Source organism: Bombina bombina, chromosome 1 (assembly GCF_027579735.1).
Source record: "Bombina bombina isolate aBomBom1 chromosome 1, aBomBom1.pri, whole genome shotgun sequence".
NCBI lineage: Eukaryota > Metazoa > Chordata > Amphibia > Anura > Bombinatoridae > Bombina > Bombina bombina.
In genome coordinates this window covers 506595084-506616215 of record NC_069499.1, presented here as the reverse complement: position 1 = coordinate 506616215, position 21132 = coordinate 506595084, and the positions used below count along the sequence as shown (strand labels likewise).

The window sequence follows — 21132 nt, the reverse complement described above, 5'->3', positions numbered from 1 at the left end:
TTTTATCTCGTTCTCACATTTGTCCAGTTCCTTTTGGTACTTTTTATATGCACTCTCGAATTCCTTTAAGTTTTCAAATTGTTGGAGTTCATTTTGAGTTTTGATGAGATCCTCAAGTCTTTCGTATTCAGACGAGTCATGTTTGATCAAGATCTTCATTAATTTATTGGAGCACTCACTCAGTGCTTCTTCCCATTCTAAGCTTAAATTTTTATCCCTGAACTCAAAAGCTAGAAACAGCTGAATTTGAAGACCTCTAGGAATTAGAATCCGTTCAATATACTGTTCACAAAATTGCTGGTCCCACCATAGTTTGTCTTGTTTAAATAAATTCTTATGCAGATCTCTTAATAAAGTATCTAAATTATTAGGTGTTATATCTTGATTGTTGGTATTAGATCCATTGAACACCTCATTCATATCAGCCAATCTTTTTTGTTACCTAGTTAGTCTATCCGATTCAAATTTACTAGCCATAGCTTATAAAATAAGGCAGGAACCCTGTAACAGTACAGGAATAACATCAATTTTACACAAAAAAAGAGGTTGCCTTGGCACTACACAAATTGGAAGGGATGCCCTATTATAGAAATGAACTTGGGCTATCGTGCCACTTATATGCAATCTCTCAGTTCAGAGCAAGCACTATTTCATTAGTGATTATATAAGGATACATGATTTATAATAGATCCTCGCAACTAATGTAATAGATATCCTAAATAATAAATTGTGTACAAGTGATTAACTCTCTAGATTTAGCTTTAATTTTTAATAAACATCTTTAGATTTATAAGAAGTTAAGACAATACAGTCTAGTGATTTGTTATATGTCCTCCTCTATGGGGATTGAGTGAATAATTGTGGTTTCTCCAGTGACAGATTATATAAGTCCTGTAATTTAAATCATTGTAATATTAACAATAGAATAAGGCAATTTAACCAAGCAATACTTTAAATGTTATTTCTTCTGGGAATTTAGCCAATACCCCTTGTTGCTTAAGTGACATGAGACACTAGTTTAAAAATTAAATATGTGTAATAACGATCACACTCTTTCATTACATGGTCACAGTTACTTACCTGTAACATTATGCTATCAGTAATTACATGATTAGGGTATATTAACCCAGGTACGGTGAATGATCATATTCAAAAATATAACTACTATACATATATGATTCGTATATTGTAAAATATACTTTGAACAGTAGTATTATGACCTAACAACGCTTTGTATAACCACCTTTGAATTAATCCACTTATATATAATCCTTTGGTTTAGAACGATTACAATCTCATGAGTGATCACATCTAGATAAATCCAGTCTGGTAACCATACAGACTCCATTCTTCTAGTCCTGTGTAGATCTTCCTTGGCTTTTAGCGTTCCATAATATTTGGTATACAATATATAATCACACAGTTATCCATTATCTAGATATTGACAACTGTCCTACTTATTTATTATTAGTTTAGTATTTTCCACGTGTTTTTAAATTTTGTTTGTATTTTTTAACATATGTGTCAATAAAAGTTATATTTTAAATCTTCACCAGCACCCGCCTTCTGGAACAGTATAATTCATAGTACAGGGAGACAGCAGTGCTATTCAGTGCAAACCTTCTGTGTTTAGGAGATTCCTCTTTCTCCTCAACATTATTTTGCAAATTGCAGCTATTTTGCACAGCACGCTAGCCCAAGTTAATTTCTATAATAGGGCATCCCTTCCAATTTGTGTAGTGCCAAGGCAACCTCTTTTTTTGTGTAAAATTGGATAAGGGTTTGTCTGCAAGTACTTTGAAAGGACAAATTTTTACTCTCTCTGTTTTATTTCATAGAAAGATTGCTAAACTTCCTGACATTCACTGTTTTGTTCAGGCTTTGATTCGTATTAAACCTGTTATTAAATCTATTTCTCTTCTTGTAGTCTCAATTTGGTTTTCAAGACTTTACAGGCTCCTCCTTTTGAGCCAATGCATTCTCTGGACATTAAATTGCTTTCTTGGAAAGTATTGTTTCTTTTGGCTGTCTCTTCTGCTAGAAGAGTTTCTGAATTCTCTGCTCTCTCTTGTGAGTTTCCTTATCTGATTTTACATCAAGATAAAGCTGTTTTGCGGACTTCATTTAAATTTTTGCCTAAAGTTGTGAATTCTAAGCTCAAAAGGGAAATTGTTGTTCCTTCTTTGTGTCCTAATCCTAAGAATACTCTTGAAAGGTCTTTACATTCTTTGGATGTGGTAAGAGCTTTGAAATATTATGTTGAGGCTGCTAAAGATTCTAGAAAGACTTCTAGTCTATCGGCTAGATTTAGAGTTCTGCATTAGCCGTCAAAAGCAGCGTTAAGGGGTCCTAACACTGGTTTTGGCCGGGCGCTGGTATTTAGAGTCAGGCAGGAAAGAGTCTAATGCTCACTTTAAAGCCGCAACTTTTCAATACCGCAGATCCCCTTACGCCAGTTGTGTATCCTATCTTTTCAATGGGATCTGCCTAACGCTGGTATTTAGAGTCTTGGCTGAAGTGAGCGGTAGAGCCTCTATCGACAAGACTCCAGCCGCAGAAAAAAGTCAGTAGTTAAGTGCTTTCTGGGCTAACGCCGGTTTATAAACCTCTTAACTACTGTGCTATAAAGTACACTAACACCCATAAACTACCTATGTACCCCTAAACCAAGGCCCCCCCACATTGCTGCCACTATAGTGGCCAATAGAATGCAAGCTCAATCTGATTGGCTGATTGGATCAGCCAATCTGATTGAACTTTAATCTGATTGGCTGATTCAATCAGCCAATCAGATTTTTCCTACCTTAATTCTGATTGGCTGATAGAATCCTATCAGCCAATCGGAATTAGAGGGACGCCATCTTGGATGACATCATTTAAAGAAACCTTCATTCGGCGAGTAGGCGTCGTGGAAGAAGGATGGATCCGCGTCGGCTGGAAGAAGATGGCTCCGCTCCGGATGGATGAAGATAGAAGATGCCGCTTAGATGAAGATGTTTACCGGTCCGGATGTCCTCTTTTGGTCCATCGGTGCCCGGCTGGGTGAACACGACTCAAGGTAGGGAGATCTTCAGGGGGGTAGTGTTAGGTTTATTTAAGGGGGGTTTGGGTTAGAGTAGGGGTATGTGGGTGGTGGGTTGTAATGTTGGGGGGTGGTATTGTGTTTTTTTTTTACAGACAAAAGATCTGATTTCTTTGGGGCATGCCCCGCAAAAAGCCCTTTTAAGGGCTGATAATAGAGCTGTTAACTGTTTTAATTTAGATTAGGGTAGGGAAATTTTTTATTTTGGGGGGCTTTGTTATTTTATTAGGGGGCTTAGAGTAGCTGTAATTAGCTTAAAATTCTTGTAATCTTTTTTTATTTTTTGTAATTTAGTGTTTGTTTTTTTGTAATTTAGTTTAGTTTATTTAATTGTAGATAATTGTAGGTACTTGTAGTTAATTGATTTAATTTATTTATTGATAGTGTAGTGTTAGGTTTAATTGTAACTTAGGTTAGGATTTATTTTACAGGTAATTTTGTAATTATTTTAACTAGGTAGCTATTAAATAGTAAATAACTATTTAATAGCTATTGTACCTAGTTTAAATAAATACAAAGTTGCCTGTAAAATAAATATAAATCCTAAAATAGCTACAATATAATTATTCATTAGATTGTAGCTATATTAGGGTTTATTTTACAGGTAAGTATTTAGCTTTAAATAGGAAGACTTTAGTTAATAATATTTAATTTATTTTGTTAGATTAAAATTATATTTAATTTAGGGGGGTGTTAGGGTTAGGGTTAGACTTAGCTTTAGGGGTTAATACATTTATTATAGTAGCGGCGAGGTCTGTTTGGCAGATTAGGGGTTAATACTTGAAGTTAGGTGGAGGCGATGTTAGGGAGGGCAGATTAGGGGTTAATACTATTTATTATAGGGTTTGCAAGGCGGGAGTGCAGCGGTTTAAGGGTTAATAACTTTATTAGAGTAGCGGCAAGGTCAGGTCAGCAGATTTGGGGTTAATAAGTGTAGGTAAGGTAGCGGCGACGTTGGGGGGGGCAGAGTAGAGGTTAATAAATATAATATAGGAGTCGGGGATGTTAGGGGCACCAGATTAGGGGTACATAGGGATAATGTAGGTGGCGGCGGTGTACGGAGCGGCAGATTAGGGGTTAATAATATAATGCAGGTGTCAGCGATAGCGGGGGCAGCAGATTAGGGGTTAATAAGTGTAAGGTTAGGGGTGTTTAGACTCGGGGTTCATGTTAGGGTGTTAGGTGCAGACTTAGAAAGTGTTTCCCCATAGGAAACAATGGGGCTGCGTTGGGACTCGGAGCTGAACGCTGCTTTTTTGCAGGTGTTAGGTTTTTTTCATCCCAAACTGCCCCATTGTTTCCTATGGGGGAATCGTGCACAAGCACATTTTAGCTGCTTACCGCTACCGTAAGCAACGTTGGTATTGAGGGTTGAAGTGGCGGTACATTAGGCTCAACGCAGCCCCTCAGACAACTCTAAATACCAGCGTTGTCTTAAGGGTGCGTTGGAAAAAAAAGCGGCGTTAGCTACGCGGGTCTTTACCGACAAATTCTAAATCTAGGCATATTTGTTATTTTTTCTGGCTCCAGGAAAGGTCAGAAAGCTTCTGCTAGTTCTTTTGCTTCTTGGTTGAGACTTTTGATTCACAAAGCTTATTTGGAGGCAGGGTAGTCTCCGCCTCAGAGAATTACAGCTCATTCTACTAGATCAGTTGCCACTTCTTGGGCTCTTAAGAATGAAGCTTCAGTTAATCAAATTTTCAAAGCAGCAACTTGGTCTTCTTTTCATACTTTTACTAAATTGCATTATTTTGAAGTGTTTGCTTCTTCGGAAGCAGCCTTTGGTAGAAAGGTTCTTCAGGCAGTTGTCTCAGTTTGATTCTAATGCCTTTGTTTTGAGTTTTTTTAAATTTTTAAGAAAGCAATTATTTTTTGGATTTAATTTCTCAGCAGTTATAGCTGTTTTTATTTTATCCCTCCCTCTCTAGTGACTCGTGGACTTCCACATCTTGGGTATTATATCCCATATGTCACTAGCTCATGGACTCTTGCCACTTAAATGAAAGAAAACATAATTTATGTAAGAACTTACCTGATAAATTCATTTCTTTCATAGTGGCAAGAGTCCATGAGACCCACCCTTTTTTTGCGGTTATGATTTTTTTGTATAAAGCATATTATTTTTTCCAGTTCCTCTTTTTGTATGGTTTTTACTCCTTTTCTTTTTTTACACCTCACTTCTTGGCTAAACGTTAAACTGAGGTATAAGTGAGGTGGGAGGTGTATTTATAGGCATTTTGAGGTTTGGAAAACTTTGCCCCCTCCTGGTAGGAATGTATATCCCATACGTCACTATCTCGTGGACTATTGCCACTATGAAAGAAATGAATTTATCAGGTAAGTTCTTACATAAATTATGTTTTTCACTACAAAAAACAAAGCGTAATTGCTGTTTTTGCGTGAAATGGGCTGAACATAGGTAATCCCAGCGTAATTGTGTAAAGATCTTTGCACTACAGATCCCTACAGATCTCACATTATTTCTCGCCAGATAAAAAGTGGCGAGCTTTTATCAAAACACTGAAAATACTTACAACTCTAATAGATAAACACATGCATATGAAAATATAGGCATAGCAGTTAATTAGAAGAATGAAATAGAGTAAAAACTGAACTATAAACATATTTCTGTTTTTAAAGATCACTAATTTGGTTATCTGTTGGGTACAATAATCAATAAGCTTCATCAGTTTAAAATTAAATAACGAAGTCTAAATAACAAAACATGTTAAAATAGCTAGATAACATGCCTTACTTACAGTTTGGACATTGGAACGAAAACTGATGGAACATAACCTTTAACCAGATTTTCTGTAGGCCTTGAAGCTACACAAAACAAAGAAAAATAAAAATGTATCAAGGTTCATATGTATTTTAATCACAAATGTATTTTAATCACAAATGAGTTCATGGGGCCCATTTATCAATGTCTGACGCACATAATCCGCTGTAGTGGATCATGTCCGCCAGACATCGCTGAATGATGACAGCATACGCTGTTATCATTTAACATTGCACAAGCAGTTCTGGTGAACTGCTTATGTAATGCCACCCCCTGCAGATTTGCGGCCGGGTGTGAGTCAACTTGATCGTACACAACCGGGCGGTTTGCAGACCGCAGCCTTGTAGGAGGCATATTAGTTAAGGAGCAGCTGCTTCTTAACTCCTGTTTCCGGGGAGCCTGAAGGCTCTCACGGAAACAGCTGCCTTGGCGCCGATTCTGGCCATGATAAATCGGCCCCATGTCTCATTAAGCAATGCTATTCTTAACTGTATGGCATTTATGTCTACTAGAACTTCACTGTTCAGACATGAGGAACCTATTGTTCGTATCCTCTGTGAAAATATTTTTTTCTCTATATATTTTTAAAATATTTTTCCTATTTTGTATATTTTTTCCATTTTTATATTTTTTCAATTTTTATTATTTTTCATTTTCCTTTTTTTCTGAATTCCATCTGGATTTTGGGACTGTAACAGCACACACTAAGAGGATTCACTAAATATCACATAATTCAGAAGGACAATCTTATTTCAACAAACTTATAGAGTTGTATATGATTTTTATTGTATTCACACAGATCCATGCTTATAACTAATGTATTAACTGTAATAAATGATTGTACATTTTAAATTTACCAACATATTCCACCTTAGCCTTCTTTCAGGTGCTCCTTATATTGATTAATGCTCATTAGTTAACAGGGTCAGCTAGGTAACCCTTTTTAAGGATCTATAGGTGCTCACACATAGCGCTGGGTTAATCACTCCAGTTTCCTCTATACAAGGGTCCTTAAGACAGCAGATCTTTCCTTAGGGGAAGAACCCATGGAGGAAGAGATGACATCTGAATTAGGTCCACATACCAAGTTCTGCATGGGTCATGTAGCAGCTATGAGAATTACAGAAGCCAATTCCTGTTTGATTTTGGCAATAACCCTTGGAAGAAAAACAAATGGAGGAAATATAAAGGCCAGCTGAAAGTTCCAATGACAGACTACACCATCTATCAAGCGAGCTCTTGGATCTATTGAGCTTGCACAATAAACAGGAAGTTTGTGGTTCAATTTGGATGCCATTAGATCTATTTCTGGAAGACCGCACCTCAGAACTAATTGATAGAACACACCCTGATGAGGAGACCATTCTCCTGGATGGATGGACTGACGACTTAGGTAATCTACTTCCAAATTGTTCACTACTGGAAGGTGAATAGCTGATAGGGTGCAGTGGTTTTCCTCTGCCCAAGATATAATGTAAGATACCTCTCACATAGCTATGGGATTTCGAGTCCTTCCCTGAAGATTGATGTACACCATACAGTGACATTTTCTCACTAGAACCAAATACATTTTTCCTGTTTGAGAAGGGACCAAGACTGAAGGGCCCGAAGAATTGCACAAAGTTCTAGGATGTTGATAGGTTACCTCGCCTCCAGAGGGAACCATATTCCTTGTGCCCTTCAGGACTCCCAATCAGCACCCCAACTCATCAGACTTGCATTGGTAGTGACTATGGTAAATATAGGCCGAAGAAATTAAGCTCCATGGGCCAAATAGGGACTTTCCCTCTACCATGAAAGAGATAGTTTGACTGAAGAACTGAGCTTTATCTGCTGTTCCAATTGGAAACAATCCTTTGACCACTGTTGAAGCATGGACAAATAGAGAGGACAAAGATGAAAGTGTGCAAAAGGTACTGCGATTTGTCCCTGCCACCATAAGACCCACTACTTCCATACATTGTTCTACATATGGAGAATGAGCTATCTGTAAGGAATGACAGGCAGTCTGAAGTTTGGTTCTGTGAGTACCTATCAGAAACAAGCACATTTGAACAGAGTCTACTATTACCCCCAGAAAAACTACCCTTGTGGCTGGGGATAAGTAACTTTTGTTCATGAAGAAAATATACCATTCTGTAGGTATGAGCAGTAGCTAGAGAGAAAGAGATGGAGCTTGTCCAAATAAGGGGTAATGGATATTCCCTGTGGTCTGATCACTGCCATGAGCCCCTCTAATACCTTTGTGAAGATACGAAGGGCTGTGGCTAAACCGAAGGAGAAGTCCAAAAATTGTTAATGTTTGTTGAGAAAAGCAAATCTTAGAAACTAGAAATTATCCTTTTGAATTGGAATCTGTAGATATGCATCATTTAAGTTTATGGTTGTCCTCAACTAGAGGCAAAATGGTATGGATCAATTCCATTTTGAAAGAAGGTACTCAAACAAATTTGATCGGAGTCTTTAGGTCTAGGATAGGACTGGTAGGTGGTGCCCTCCTTCTTTGGGACAATGAAGAGGTTAGAATAGAAACCCTGTCCCTGTTGAGAGTTTGGAATAGGTTGGATCACTCCCATGTCCTCTAAGTCTTGAACACATTGAACAAAGGCAGCCGCCTTTACAGAATCCTTAGGAACGTGAGACAGATTAAACAGTTCCCAGGGATGTCTTGTGCGAAAGCCTATGCGATAACCTTGGGATATAATATTTAGAACCCAGGGATCCGGAACTGATCAAGACCAGGCCTTCTGAAACCAAATCAATCTGCCATCTACCAGAAGATCTTCTGGACAGGGGGCTGTTCCTTCATGCAGACTTTCGGATTGGAATTGGTCTTCTTGGTCTGTTTGTTCCTAGACCAAGAAGATCCTTGCTTCCAGGAAGGCTTTGAGGTTTCAGACTTCTGGTTGGATGGGAATTTTGATCTCTAGGAGAATGAAAAGAATGAAAAAGATTTTTGTTTGTTTGTACTTCCCCTTAGACTTTTTGTCCTGAGGTAAAAAAGCCCCTTTTCCCCCAGTGACAGTTTTGATAACAGAATCCAATTCCAATCTAAAAAGCATCTTCCCTTCAAAAGGGACTGATAATCGCCTATTCTTAGAGACCATATCAGCTGAAAAAGATTTAAAGGGACATGAAACCCAAATTTTTTCTTTCATGATTCAGATAGAGAATACAATTTTAAACAACTTTCTAATGGAATTCTATTATCTAATCTGTTTCATTCTCTTGGTATCATTTGTTGAAGGAGCACCAATGCACTAATGGTTTCTAACTGAACACATGGGTGAGCCAATAACAATCTATATATATATATATATATGCAGCCACCAATCAGCAGCTAGAACCTAGGTTCTCTGTTGCACCTGTGCTTTCCTAGATAAACCTTTCATCAAAGGATAACAAGAGAAGGAAGAAAATTATATAATAGAAGTAAATTGGAAAGTTGTTTACAATTGTATTCTCTGGGGCCTATCTATCAAGCTCTGAACGGAGCTTGATGCCCCGTGTTTCTGGCAAGCCTGCAGGCTCACCAGAAACAGCAGTTATGAAACAGCGGTCTGAGCAGGCGGACAGATATCGCCGGAAATCAACCCAATCGAGTACGATCGGGTTGATTGACACCCCCCTGCTGGCGGCCCATTGGCCGTGAGTCTGCAGGGGGCGGCCTTGCACCAGCAGATCTTGTGAGCTGCTGGTGCAATGCTGAATATGGCAAGCGTATTGCTCACCGTATTCAGCGAGGTCTTATCACTAAAGTTAGTGAGATTTGTGGCATCTATATGCGTGCTGCTCAGTAATGGTTTTGGTCTATAGGGGTTTACTCATGTTATCTAGGCTATATCTGGTTGCATACTAAGTATTTGAGGGCATTAGGATGTTGCACTTCCTAACTATGGGTGTTTCTGTTTGAGGTAATTTTCCTATGTATTTAACATTTCTGCGTACAAATCCATCTTGTAATTTTTCATATAATAATATTCTTCTAGTTCTAAAAATTCTGAGACTCTATGAGACCACATTTCTAGAGTTGGGGTGGTGTTGCATTTCCAGTTCCTGGCTATTAAAACTTTTGTGCTATTTGTCATAACACAGAATAGTTTTTTATAGGGTTTGTACTTGATTTTAAGGGGTTTGCATAACAACCAAATCAATGGATCTAAGGGAAATTGGGTGTCCAAGATTGATTCTATTTCTGTTATAATTAATCTCCACAAGGTTTGGATTGAGTTGCACCACCACTACATATGAGCCATGTTACTGCCTCTGTGGCCACATCTCCAACACTGGTCTGATATGTGTTGGAATAAGCGGTGAAGTTTCTTAGGGGTAAGATACCACCGGTGTAAGATTTTTACATTTATTTCCACCACAGAAAGTGATATTGATGTTTTTATTATGTTTTGGAAAATCATTGCGCTCCTTTGAGGTAGGATGATCACTCCCAGGTCATCTTCCCAGTTCTCGAGATATTGTGGTATATAACCAGGTGGGTTCATGGTTAAAAGTTTATATATATCAATGAAAGGGTATGAGTGATTGGCGGTGTGCGAATATATAGAGATTCGAAGTTTGTTAGAGGCCTGACCATGTTTCTGCTTTGTTCATGTTTTGCGAGACAAACCGGTGCACTCTATGATAATTAAACCAACTATGGAAATAGGTATAGTCCTTATCCAAAAGGTCTGTCTGAGGGAGGATCCGTTCTTTTGATGTTATCATATTAATACAGAGATCACGTGCAGTTGTGTCTATGGCGCTTATTATGGTGTGGTGTCCTATTGTAAATTGCCCATTTTCGATGAGCGAAGTGAGGGGGGATGGTTTTGATGAGATCATTGTATTTTTGGACAGGATGTGTGGGTATTAACTGCTTGTTAATGCATGACGTACCAGGTACGTCAGTTGTCATTAAGGGGTTAATAAAATGGGTCTCTTGGACAAATACTATGTCTGTTTTATGTCTAATTAAGTCTCTTAAAGCTTGAGATCTTTTAGCTGGGATATTAAGCCCTTTGGTGTTTATTGTCTGAATCCTTATGGAGTCTAGTGGTTTATGTGATTGTTGAGAGTTAGCCATGGGTGGATAAATAAGTGAATACTATGAACTTTAGCAACTTGTAGTTTGCCCTGATTAGATGCGTTTAAGTATATTTTTGTGGCGTAGCGGGAGTGAACAGGTAGAGCAGCAAGGAGGGGGGAGGGAAACAAGAGTAAAACATTTAGTAAATAATAAAAACATTAACTTAGTCAAGAGTGACTTTCGTGAGGAAGCGTTTCTCGCTCTATAGCCCATATAATCCATGAAAAGGTTGGGCAAAAGAAGTTCAGGTATTTATACCAGCAATACCAGTATAGATTGGTTAAATTCACCAATGATTTATTCTGTTATATAAGTAGAAGTTCAACATTTATCTGATTAAATCTCTGCTCTCTTGGTTAATGTAAACTTCAGGTTGCGGTATCCCCGCCCCCCCCGGCACGGAGCCCCAGCCACTCATCTAAAAACCAACAAAGTTACATAGTGAAATACACACTAGCGGCCGCGTCTCCCCGCCAGGGGGACCAGGACCCCCCCAACAATTATAAGTAACATCATCGCTAAGCATAACCTGTATTAATGAGGATGGACAAACATGGCTTGGCCTGTGTCTTTGAGAGCGATCAAACATGCAATAAACCAAAAACACTTAACAATTGGGGAGAAAGTAAGAAACAAGTAAAAACATATAAAACATGTAAAAAAACTTTATAACTTTATATCACCTCAGTTCCCAGGTGTTACTCAGAGCAGATCAAACTTTAAGAATTACTGTGTAACAAGTTATGTGTGCAAATTAAAGCCTAGTGCTTGGCAGCACCATATATTTTATACTTATGCCATATTTGCCACTGTTTACGTAGAGAGATTAGTCTGGTAGAATTTGTAATATTTAGGCAACAGTGAGTATTTGTATGATATATACTTTGGTCAATTACATATAAGCTATATATCATCTGGGAAGCGTTGATTCAGTGTAATATTTTAAGCTGTCGGTTGACCAACACTGAATGTAACTAGGATATTAGAAGCCTGAAGGGCTATGTCTCTCAGACTTTATTGTAAGTTTTTAACTATTCTCAGATCTTGAAAGTGTAGGAATAATGACTATCAACATCCTAGAGCCGTATCATACATTAACATATATAACTTGGTATATAAACAGTGTGTATATGACCGTTTTCATCTAGGCAACTGCTTTTACAAGCCAACGGGTAACACAAATTAATTTAAGCGTCTCTTCATGTTATATGAGGGTTTTTTGGTCTCCTCCTGGACACATGAGTCCATTGTGGATCTGGTTGCTTTTGATGAGCGGTTGATGATCTATTGTGGGTGTCTTATTCCTGTTGTTGAGGGTGCGGAAAGTTCAGATTGAGACTCTTAGATAGGGCCTCAAGATCTTCCGGATTTTTATATATCAAGGTTTTTCCATCTCTGTTGTCTAGGAGACTAAATGGAAATCTGTATCTTATTTTGTTATTTTTTTTTTCTTGTAGGATAGAGGTTATGAATTTTAAAGAGTGTCTCTTATCAATTGTTGTGGGCCATAACTCCTGGAAGATTTGGAGGGTATGTTCTTGGAATGTTACAAAACCTTGTGATCTTGCTTGTTTCCAAACAGCTTCCTTGTGTTGGTAAAAGACAATTTTTTTTAAGATTATGTCCTGAGGAGGGCTTTCTGGTTTAGGTCTTGGGCGTAAAGCTCTGTGAGCTCTCTCCAGAGAGGCTTCTGTCAGTTCCAATGAAGAAACTAGTTGTTTGAACAGTTGTAGAAGATATGTGGTTATATGCTCATTTAAAATGTCCTCAGGGACTCCCCTTATCCGTAGATTGCTGCAGCGGTTGCAGTTGTCAAGATCTTACACTTTCAGTTGTAAGTCCTGAATCACTGAGTCTTGGCAATTGAGGTGTTGAGTGTTATTGCTGACTATTGATTCCAAGTTTTCTTGTCCTTCTTCCAAACACTCAATCCTAGATTCCAATTCGTTGATATCTTTTTTTATAGAGGATATTTCCGATTTAAGGAAAGATTTCAAATCAGCAATGTCAGATTTTGATGGGAAAGCAGCTATAGTGCTATGAATTTGTGTCAGTTGTTCCATAGAGGATGAAGGTAGTGATGTGGGCGCTTGTGTTGCCATGTTGTCAGATTGTATGTCTCCTGTTGGAGCTACCTGGGGAGCTTGGTCTTGTATAGCAAAAAAGGAGCTCACCGACGGTATCTTTGAGGCTGAGGCTTTGTTAGTTTTTCTGGCAGATTTCCTAGCTGCTATAAGCAAAGAGGAGCATGAAATATTTTATAGGGTATAGGAGCGTGGTGCTTTCGTGAGGCAAAAGAAAGTGGTTAAAATAAAGGTATTGTACAGTGTTTTTTTTTTTTTTTTTTTGTACTTTAGGACTTTGTAAAAATGTTTAATTGTAGATTTAAATATTTTTAGTAGGGTTAGGTTTTTTAATATGTAATTTATTTAATTTAATTGGTAGTTTAATGTAATTATAGTATAATAGTTAGGGTAGGTTAATTAATAGTTTAAAATTAGTTTCTTTTAATTTTACAGGTAAGTTTTAATTTATATTACGATAGGGATGTTGTAATTTTAACTTAAAGTTAAGTGGTTGTTAGGTTTAGGGGTTAATAGGTTTAGTTAGTGGTGGTGATGTGGGAGGCCAGAGGTTGAGGGGTTAATAAGTTTATTTAGGTTGCAGCGGGTCGGGGAGCAGCGGGATAGGAGTTAATAAGTTTATTTAGGTTGTGGTGGGGTTGGGGACCAGCGGGATAGAGGTTAATAAGTTTAGTTAGGTTGCAGCGGGGTCGGGGAGTGGCAGGATAGGTGTTAATATGTTTATTTAGGTTGCAGCGTGGTTGGGGAGTGGCGGTATAGGGGTTAATAAGTTTATTTAGGTTGCAGCGGGGTCGGGGAGTGGCGGGATAGGGGTTAATAAGTTTATTTATGTTGCGGCGGGGTCGGGCAGCGGCGGGATAAGGGTTAAACATTTTAGAATAGTGGCGGCGTTTAGTGAAATGGTATAAATAAAGTTGGGAAAAACACGAATAGACACGAGATAGATGACTGTTGGTTAACAACAGTCCGATGCTCTTTGTCCCGTACTTGGTGCTCATGTTTGACGGCTTTTTTTTATAAATAAGGAGAGCATATTGAGATCCGCGGCCGCAATGTTTGGCGATGTTAGGCGAGCGTATTGACACTTTGATAGATATTCCCCATAGTCTTTTAAAGAGTATTTTTAAACTCTGGAGAGAAATCAATTGAATCCCCTTTAGCATACATAGGCATGGGCACTAAATGTCTGCCAGGTGCCATACTGACAGGATTATGGGTTGCAAATTGGAGATGTGGGACACAATTAGCACACAACTGGTTAATTTGGTCCACTAGAAAAGTTTTGCATTTTAAACAGGCATACTAGACTGCAGTATGTTTCCTCTGGGTCTCTTCCAATGGGTCAGTCACATTAGATGGGGGTACAGCAATGACTCCAAAATAATAAGGAAAATCATAATAAAGATATGGTCCAAAGTTTTAAGTAACAAGCGTATTTACCCAAAATACAACAAACAGCTTATATAAGCACATCAAAACACCAAAAGTCAGAAAAAACCCTAATTGATTTACCCTCAGAAAAAAAAATCCTACCCATCCCCTCAGCAGCTCCTATGAGGGTACTCACCCACTTCCTGGACAAAGAAGGTGTTGTTAAAACTGGGCCCAGATAGCTTGAAATGCCTGCAGACAGTCCCTAAGTGAATATCAGCCAGGTACTGATCCAGTGAGGGTGAGAAAAAAGGGTACCAAAGGGGGCGGAGCTTAACTCCAGAACGATATGCAGGACAAAGGCTGTGAGTAAAAACACAAAAAAAAAACACTTTACATGCAAAAAGTGAATAAATGCCCCTCTTTGATTCCGTATATATGTCTTCCTCCCTAAACGCATCCACCATGAGCTAAACTGCTAACTGCATAAGGCAGATAGCAGTTTTCATAAAGCGTGATGCTTTTCTGTTTTGAGAGGAAAAAAAGTGAACCAAAGTCAAAAACATTTGTAAAAATTCCAGATTTCTGGTGTTTAACACATAGGTAAGGCGCTATGTGTAAAGCCTGTGGACCCCCAACTATGTAGTACCTATGTAAGGAGAGTACTAGTGATAATTCCTGGGGAGTGTTAACTGTCTGAGTCACTACCTTGACTGCAGCACCCCTCCACTGTATCTTACCAGCTTGCTAAGGCATTTCTTCCTCTCAGAATGATGATCCATTAGAGAGCCCATCTAGTGCAAGTAAATATACTATTATGTGAGAGTACTGACATGCCATAATTAAGGTATTCCTTTACCCCTGCTTCACTCAGAATCTTGGAGAAATTATCCTGAAATCTTCTCTGAGCAAGATGGAAGAAGGGTACTGACACCTCATCATCTTACGAATATAAATTAAGGTATAGATATTGTCAGCTCAATATGGAATACATCCAAAGGCTCAAAGGAAACAGAATCCTGTAAAACTGAAACCTATATTCAAGAGTATGACATGGCATTAGCATATAGAAACACAATCAAAAGTCTTGACAATGCATACTGAATTGTTTTTGTGTACATAAGTTTTTAGAGTAATGTTCCATGTGTATGTAAGATTCTCGCATACTGATCTTTCCTTAACCCATGTGACAACACTGACAAGATTCCTGTAATATCCCAGCAACTATACTTCTGAAATTAATTTGCAATCTGTTAAGTTGTTTTCATAAATATTTTACCAAAAAACAAAAAACAAACATCAGATATATATATTTGTGTTTTATTGAAGACTATGGGGCCAAATTATTAATGTGCGAGCAGACATGATACAATGTAGCGTATCATGTCCGCTGCACATCGATAAATGCCGACAGCATATGCTGTCTCTTTTCCCCATCGTATTAGGTCTTAATTGGTTACAACAACACCAACCCACTATTAATTAAAGTAACCTCACTTTGTCTCTTGATTCTACTTATTGTAAATCAGCTTGTTTCCCAAGTGTTTCACTTTTGCAAATTAATGAAAATGACATCCCTAGTGAGTATATAGATTTCCAGGATGTATTCAGTAAAAAAGAGGCAAAATCTCTACCTCCTCATAGAACATATGATTGTCCTATAGATCTCTTTCTTACCTGGGGCAACTATCCCTTACGGACATATTTATCCTCTGTCCCCCAAAATTACTACATCTAAAAGATTATATAGACGATAATCTCAGAAAGGGATTTATAAGACCTTCCAAGTCACCTGCTGGGGCAGGAATATTTTTTGTCAGGAATAAAGACGAGTCCCTTAGGCCAATTATAGATTATTGTGAATTAAATAAAATAACAATTAAAAATAGGTACGCTCTACCACTTATTCCTGAGTTGAAAGAATGACTAAGTACTGCTAAAATGTACACAAAACTAGATCTTAGAGGGGCATATAATTTAATAAGAATCCGGACAGGAGACGAGTGGCTCGTGGCTTTCCGTACAAGGTATGGACACTACGAATATACTGTGATGCCATTTGGGCTTTGTAATGCCCCTGACACTTTTCAAAACTTCATTAATGATCTTTTCCGTGACATACTAGACGTTTATATGATCATATATCTAGATGATATACTTATTTATTCAGACTCATTACAAGAACACATCACAGTTCTTTCCAGGTTAAGAAGTCATCACCTATAAGCTAAACCTGAAACATGTATTTTTCACTCTAAAGATATCTCTTTCCTTGGATACAGAATTAGTCCATTAGGTGTTCAGATGGAAGACAATAAAGATTCAGCAGTTACTAACAAGCCCACTCCTACTACTAAGAAGCAAGTCCAAAAATGTCTAGTTTTTTCTAATTTCTACTGAAAATTTATTAAAGCATTTTCCAGTACAGTCAAACATTTGACTCACTTAACAGGAAATAATGTACCTTTTCTTTGGTCTAATGAAGCACAAAGTTCTTTTGATCTTTTAAAAGAGAGATTTACTACGGCTCCTATATTACATTTTCCAGATCCCAATCTCCAGTATATACTGGAGGTAGATGCATCTGACGTTGCAATAGGAGCTATACTTTCACAACGTTCCTTTATGCAACAACCACTAAATCCAGTAGCATTTTATTCTTAAAGTATGTCCCAGGCCGAACTTAAAGGGACAGTCAACACCAGAATTGTTGTTGTTTAAAAAGATAGATAATCCCTTTATTACCCATTCCCCAGTTTTGCATAACCAACACTGTTACATTAATACACTTTTTACTTCTGTAACTAACTTGTATCTAAGCATCTTCTGACTGCCCCTAATCACATGACTTTTAGTTATTATCTATTGACTTGCATTTTAGCCAATTAGTGCAGTGTCTGCCACTAGCCACGGGCGTGATCACAATGCTATCTATATGGCCTACATGAGCTTGCTCTCCCCTGCTGTGAAAAGCAAATAAAAAAGAGGCGGCCTTCAAGGTCTTAGAAATTATCATATGAGCCTTCCTAGGTTTGCTTTCAACTAGAATACCAAGAGAACAAAGCACAATTGTTGATAAAAGTACATTGGAAAGTTGTTTAAAATGACATGCCCTATTTGAAAAATGAAAGGTTTTTTTTGGACTTGACTGTCCCTTTAACTACCCAATTAAAAAAAAGGCGCTTTTAGCAATAAAATCATCATTAGAACACTGGAGACATCTGTTAGAAGGAACTAACCCCCCAATACATATCTATATGGACCATAAGAATCTTGAATATCTAAAGACTAACCGGACTTTATCTACGAGACAAGTCCGGTGGAGTTTATATTTCTCCAGATTCCATTTTATTATTATCTACAGACCTGGTGTCAAAAACAGAAAAGCAGATGCTCTTTCCAGACAGCTATATCCTATTAAACACCCAACACCTCCTTCTACTGTTATTCCCCGACATCATTTTATTGCACAAGTTTCAGAGTATCTTCAACTCATTCGCTCTGCACAAGAAAATGATCCTTCACTTCCTTCATCATCTCTTCAAAAGGAAGCAGATGGAGTTTTTTATCATGATAAACTAATATATGTACCTTCTATACTACAACCGTCTATATTAGAATTGGTTCATGATTTTCTCTTAAGTGGACATCCATGTATGATTAAGACTCTATAACTACTGCAAAGAAAATTTTAGTGGCCTAAAATGCTTCAAACAGTAAAGAAATGAATAGAATCTTATCCAATATGTATTAAGACCAAACCAGATCTAAAAAGATCCTATGGTTTCCTTATGTCCCTACCTATTCCAGATAGACCTTGGAAAGAAATAGCTATGGATTTATAGTCAACCTACCCTCTTCTTCTAACTACACAACCATTCTTGTAATTGTAGATTTGCTTACCAAAATGGCCCATTTTCTCTCTACTTGATCTTTACCTACTGCTTCTCAAACAGCTCAGTTATTTATAGATAATGTTATGAAATTACATAGATTACCATCTTCCATTACTACAGATAGAGGAAGTCAATTTACCCCCAAATTCTGGAAGGAACTTTGTCTCCATTTGAATATAAAATGAAGACTTAGCACCACCTACCATCCACAAACGAATGGACAAACAGAGAGGACTAGCCAGTGGTTGGAGCAGTTTCTAAGATCACATTGTTCAAAACAACAAGAAAGATGGTCTACTTATTTATCTTGTGCTGAATTTGCCTACAACAATTGCAACAACTCCTCCATTAAATGTTCACCATTTTTTGCAAATTTTGGATTTAATCCTTCTTTTTATCTTATTCATGACATACATTCCAGCTCACCATCGGTTGATGATTTAACAAACTCTCTCTCACTGACATTACAATCACTGAAAGATAACATGTCCTTTGCTCAGACTACTCAAAAACATTATTATGATCTTCATAGATAGAAACCTCCAGAGTATAAAAGTGGGTATAAGGTTTGGCTTTCGACTAAACATCTAAAACGTTGTACTCCTTCTCGAAAGCTTAGCAGTTTATTCATAGGACCCTATGAAATAACTAAAATTGTAAATGAAAATGCAGTCACTCTACAGCTTCCTCCAACTTTCTGCATACATCCCACATGCCATGTATCTTTACTGAAACCCTACGTCTCCCTCAGGAATTCCTCTACGGTCACTAACCCTTCGGACATTAATCCAGACATGGAATATGAGGTTGCAGAGATTCTTGATTCCAGAAGTTGTAAGGGAATATTACAATACTTAATTTATTAGAAGCGTTATTGCCATGATGAGGATTCCTGGGAACCAGCTTCTGATGTATCAGCTAATCATCTAGTCTCTCTCTTCCACCGGAGACATCCGGACCGTCCTAGTCCTTGAACCCCTGAGGGGTTTCCAGAGAGGGAGGTTCTGTCATGTTCCTATACCTTTATCTAGGGGTTGGATCTTTTTCCTTTACTCTTCATAAAGAGCCTCGCAAGGGAATTCTCATTGCTTGATATTTGCAAGCAGTGATTACTGTGCGCTGTTCCTGTCTTAAGCTCAAACCTTGATTTTGGATACTCCTCAAGAGAACTTTATTATTTCTGAAATCCGTCCCTGTGTACATAGGTGTGTATTTTTTTCCTATCTTTTTAGTGAACGTTCACTATTTTCCTTGTTTTTATGTTTTTCTTCCTAAAAACAGCTGTTCAAGTTTTCCCCTACGCAATACTCAGCTGTTGCTGCTCAGTTGTTACCCTTGCATCCGGATTTACTTCCGCATTACGGCGTGGGCGCCATCTCTACAGCAAGTTGCAGTTACCTCTCCCCAGTTTGCTCCTAACTACTACAGACTCAAAGTCCTCACTTTCGCATAAAAAACAGCACCATCAGATTGAAGCAAGTGCAGTCTTCTCAAGTACTTATTCTGACATCGTAACTACCGTACTACAGCATTCTGTTTAAGTTGTTCATTCTATGCAATGTCGTTGGCTTTTCAGCTCTTATATTGAAATCTATATTCTCAGTGTCTTATTAAAATTTGCTATTACAAGAACATCTATACTTTAGCTAGCTTGAGATAAACTGCAGTATTTCATTATTGAATTATATGTAACTTATCAGTTATATTCAGATTTTCTGTCTAGTGGTATCACAAATCCCCTGAACATATTTCCTGAATATTTCAGATTAATTGCTACTAAATCTTTCAGAATATACAGTAGTATTACTCCTGAGACTGTGCCTAGCTACAAATAATCATATTATCAAATGAATGTTATGGTTACCATCTATACAATATCTTTTTCCTTCTTGCTCTGCATATTAGATCCATTTCCACAAAAGACATTACAACTATTTTGTTTGTGTTACTACTAATGTATACCATCCTTATTCCTAGGTACCAGTTACCATTTAAATTGACATTAAACTCACAAATGAAACCCACAAATCTATCACAAACAGTTTCATTATGTGTAGTGAAAATTGTTATGCTGTTATAATTTTTATATAGCCTGCTAAAATTAAAAGTTATTTTATTTGAAGTTGTCTGTGTTGTGGTTTATCAATACCAACTGAACAACACATAAAAGATTACACCTTTGCAGCACCTGAAGTCCAGCCAACAGGAGACATATACAAAGTTTCAACTAGGACAAGTGCCTTTGGAGCTTGGCTTCCACAGTGTACTAGCCACTGATAAGTGCTAGCCTGCTCTCTTGCACTGGTCACAGCACAGTGCCACACCATTTGGTAAGCATAATACTTACTTTTATCTGTACCTGCATTCCAGACGGTATCACGCTATTGTGGCGCCCTCTTTCTACTCTTTACACATTAAAGACAGAGGTTACATTTTCTAGCAAACATTCGGCCAGATTACGAGTTTTGCGTTAGGAGCTGTGCGGTGCTAACAAGCAGTTTTTTCTTACTGCTCACTTACCTGCAGCGCTGGTATTACTGGTTTTTACAAACCCGACGTTAAAAGGCAAGAAGTGAGCGTAGAGCAAAATTGAGCTCCATACCGCACTCCAATACTAGCGCTGCTTAAGTCAGCAGTGAGCTGACAGTATGTCCTGTGCACGATTTCCCCATAGACATCAATGGGGAGAGCCGGCTGAGAAAAAGTCTAACACCCGCAAAAAAGCAGTGTAAAACTCAGTAACGCAGCCCCATTGATTCCTATGGGGAAACACATTTTATGTTTACACCTAACACCCTAACATGAACCCCGAGTCTAAACACCTCTAATCTTAC

The 21132-nt window shown here is 37.9% G+C and overlaps 1 protein-coding gene across 1 annotated transcript in view; it reads right to left on the bottom strand.

Annotated features, from left to right (window-relative positions):
* The window catches only part of LOC128659185 (signal transducer and activator of transcription 4-like), a 423738-nt gene that overhangs the window by 13183 nt on the left and 389423 nt on the right, over positions 1-21132 (bottom strand). Inside the window, 1 exon segment of the mRNA XM_053712871.1 lies at positions 5842-5908. Within this exon segment, the coding sequence (XP_053568846.1) occupies positions 5842-5908 (67 nt within the window).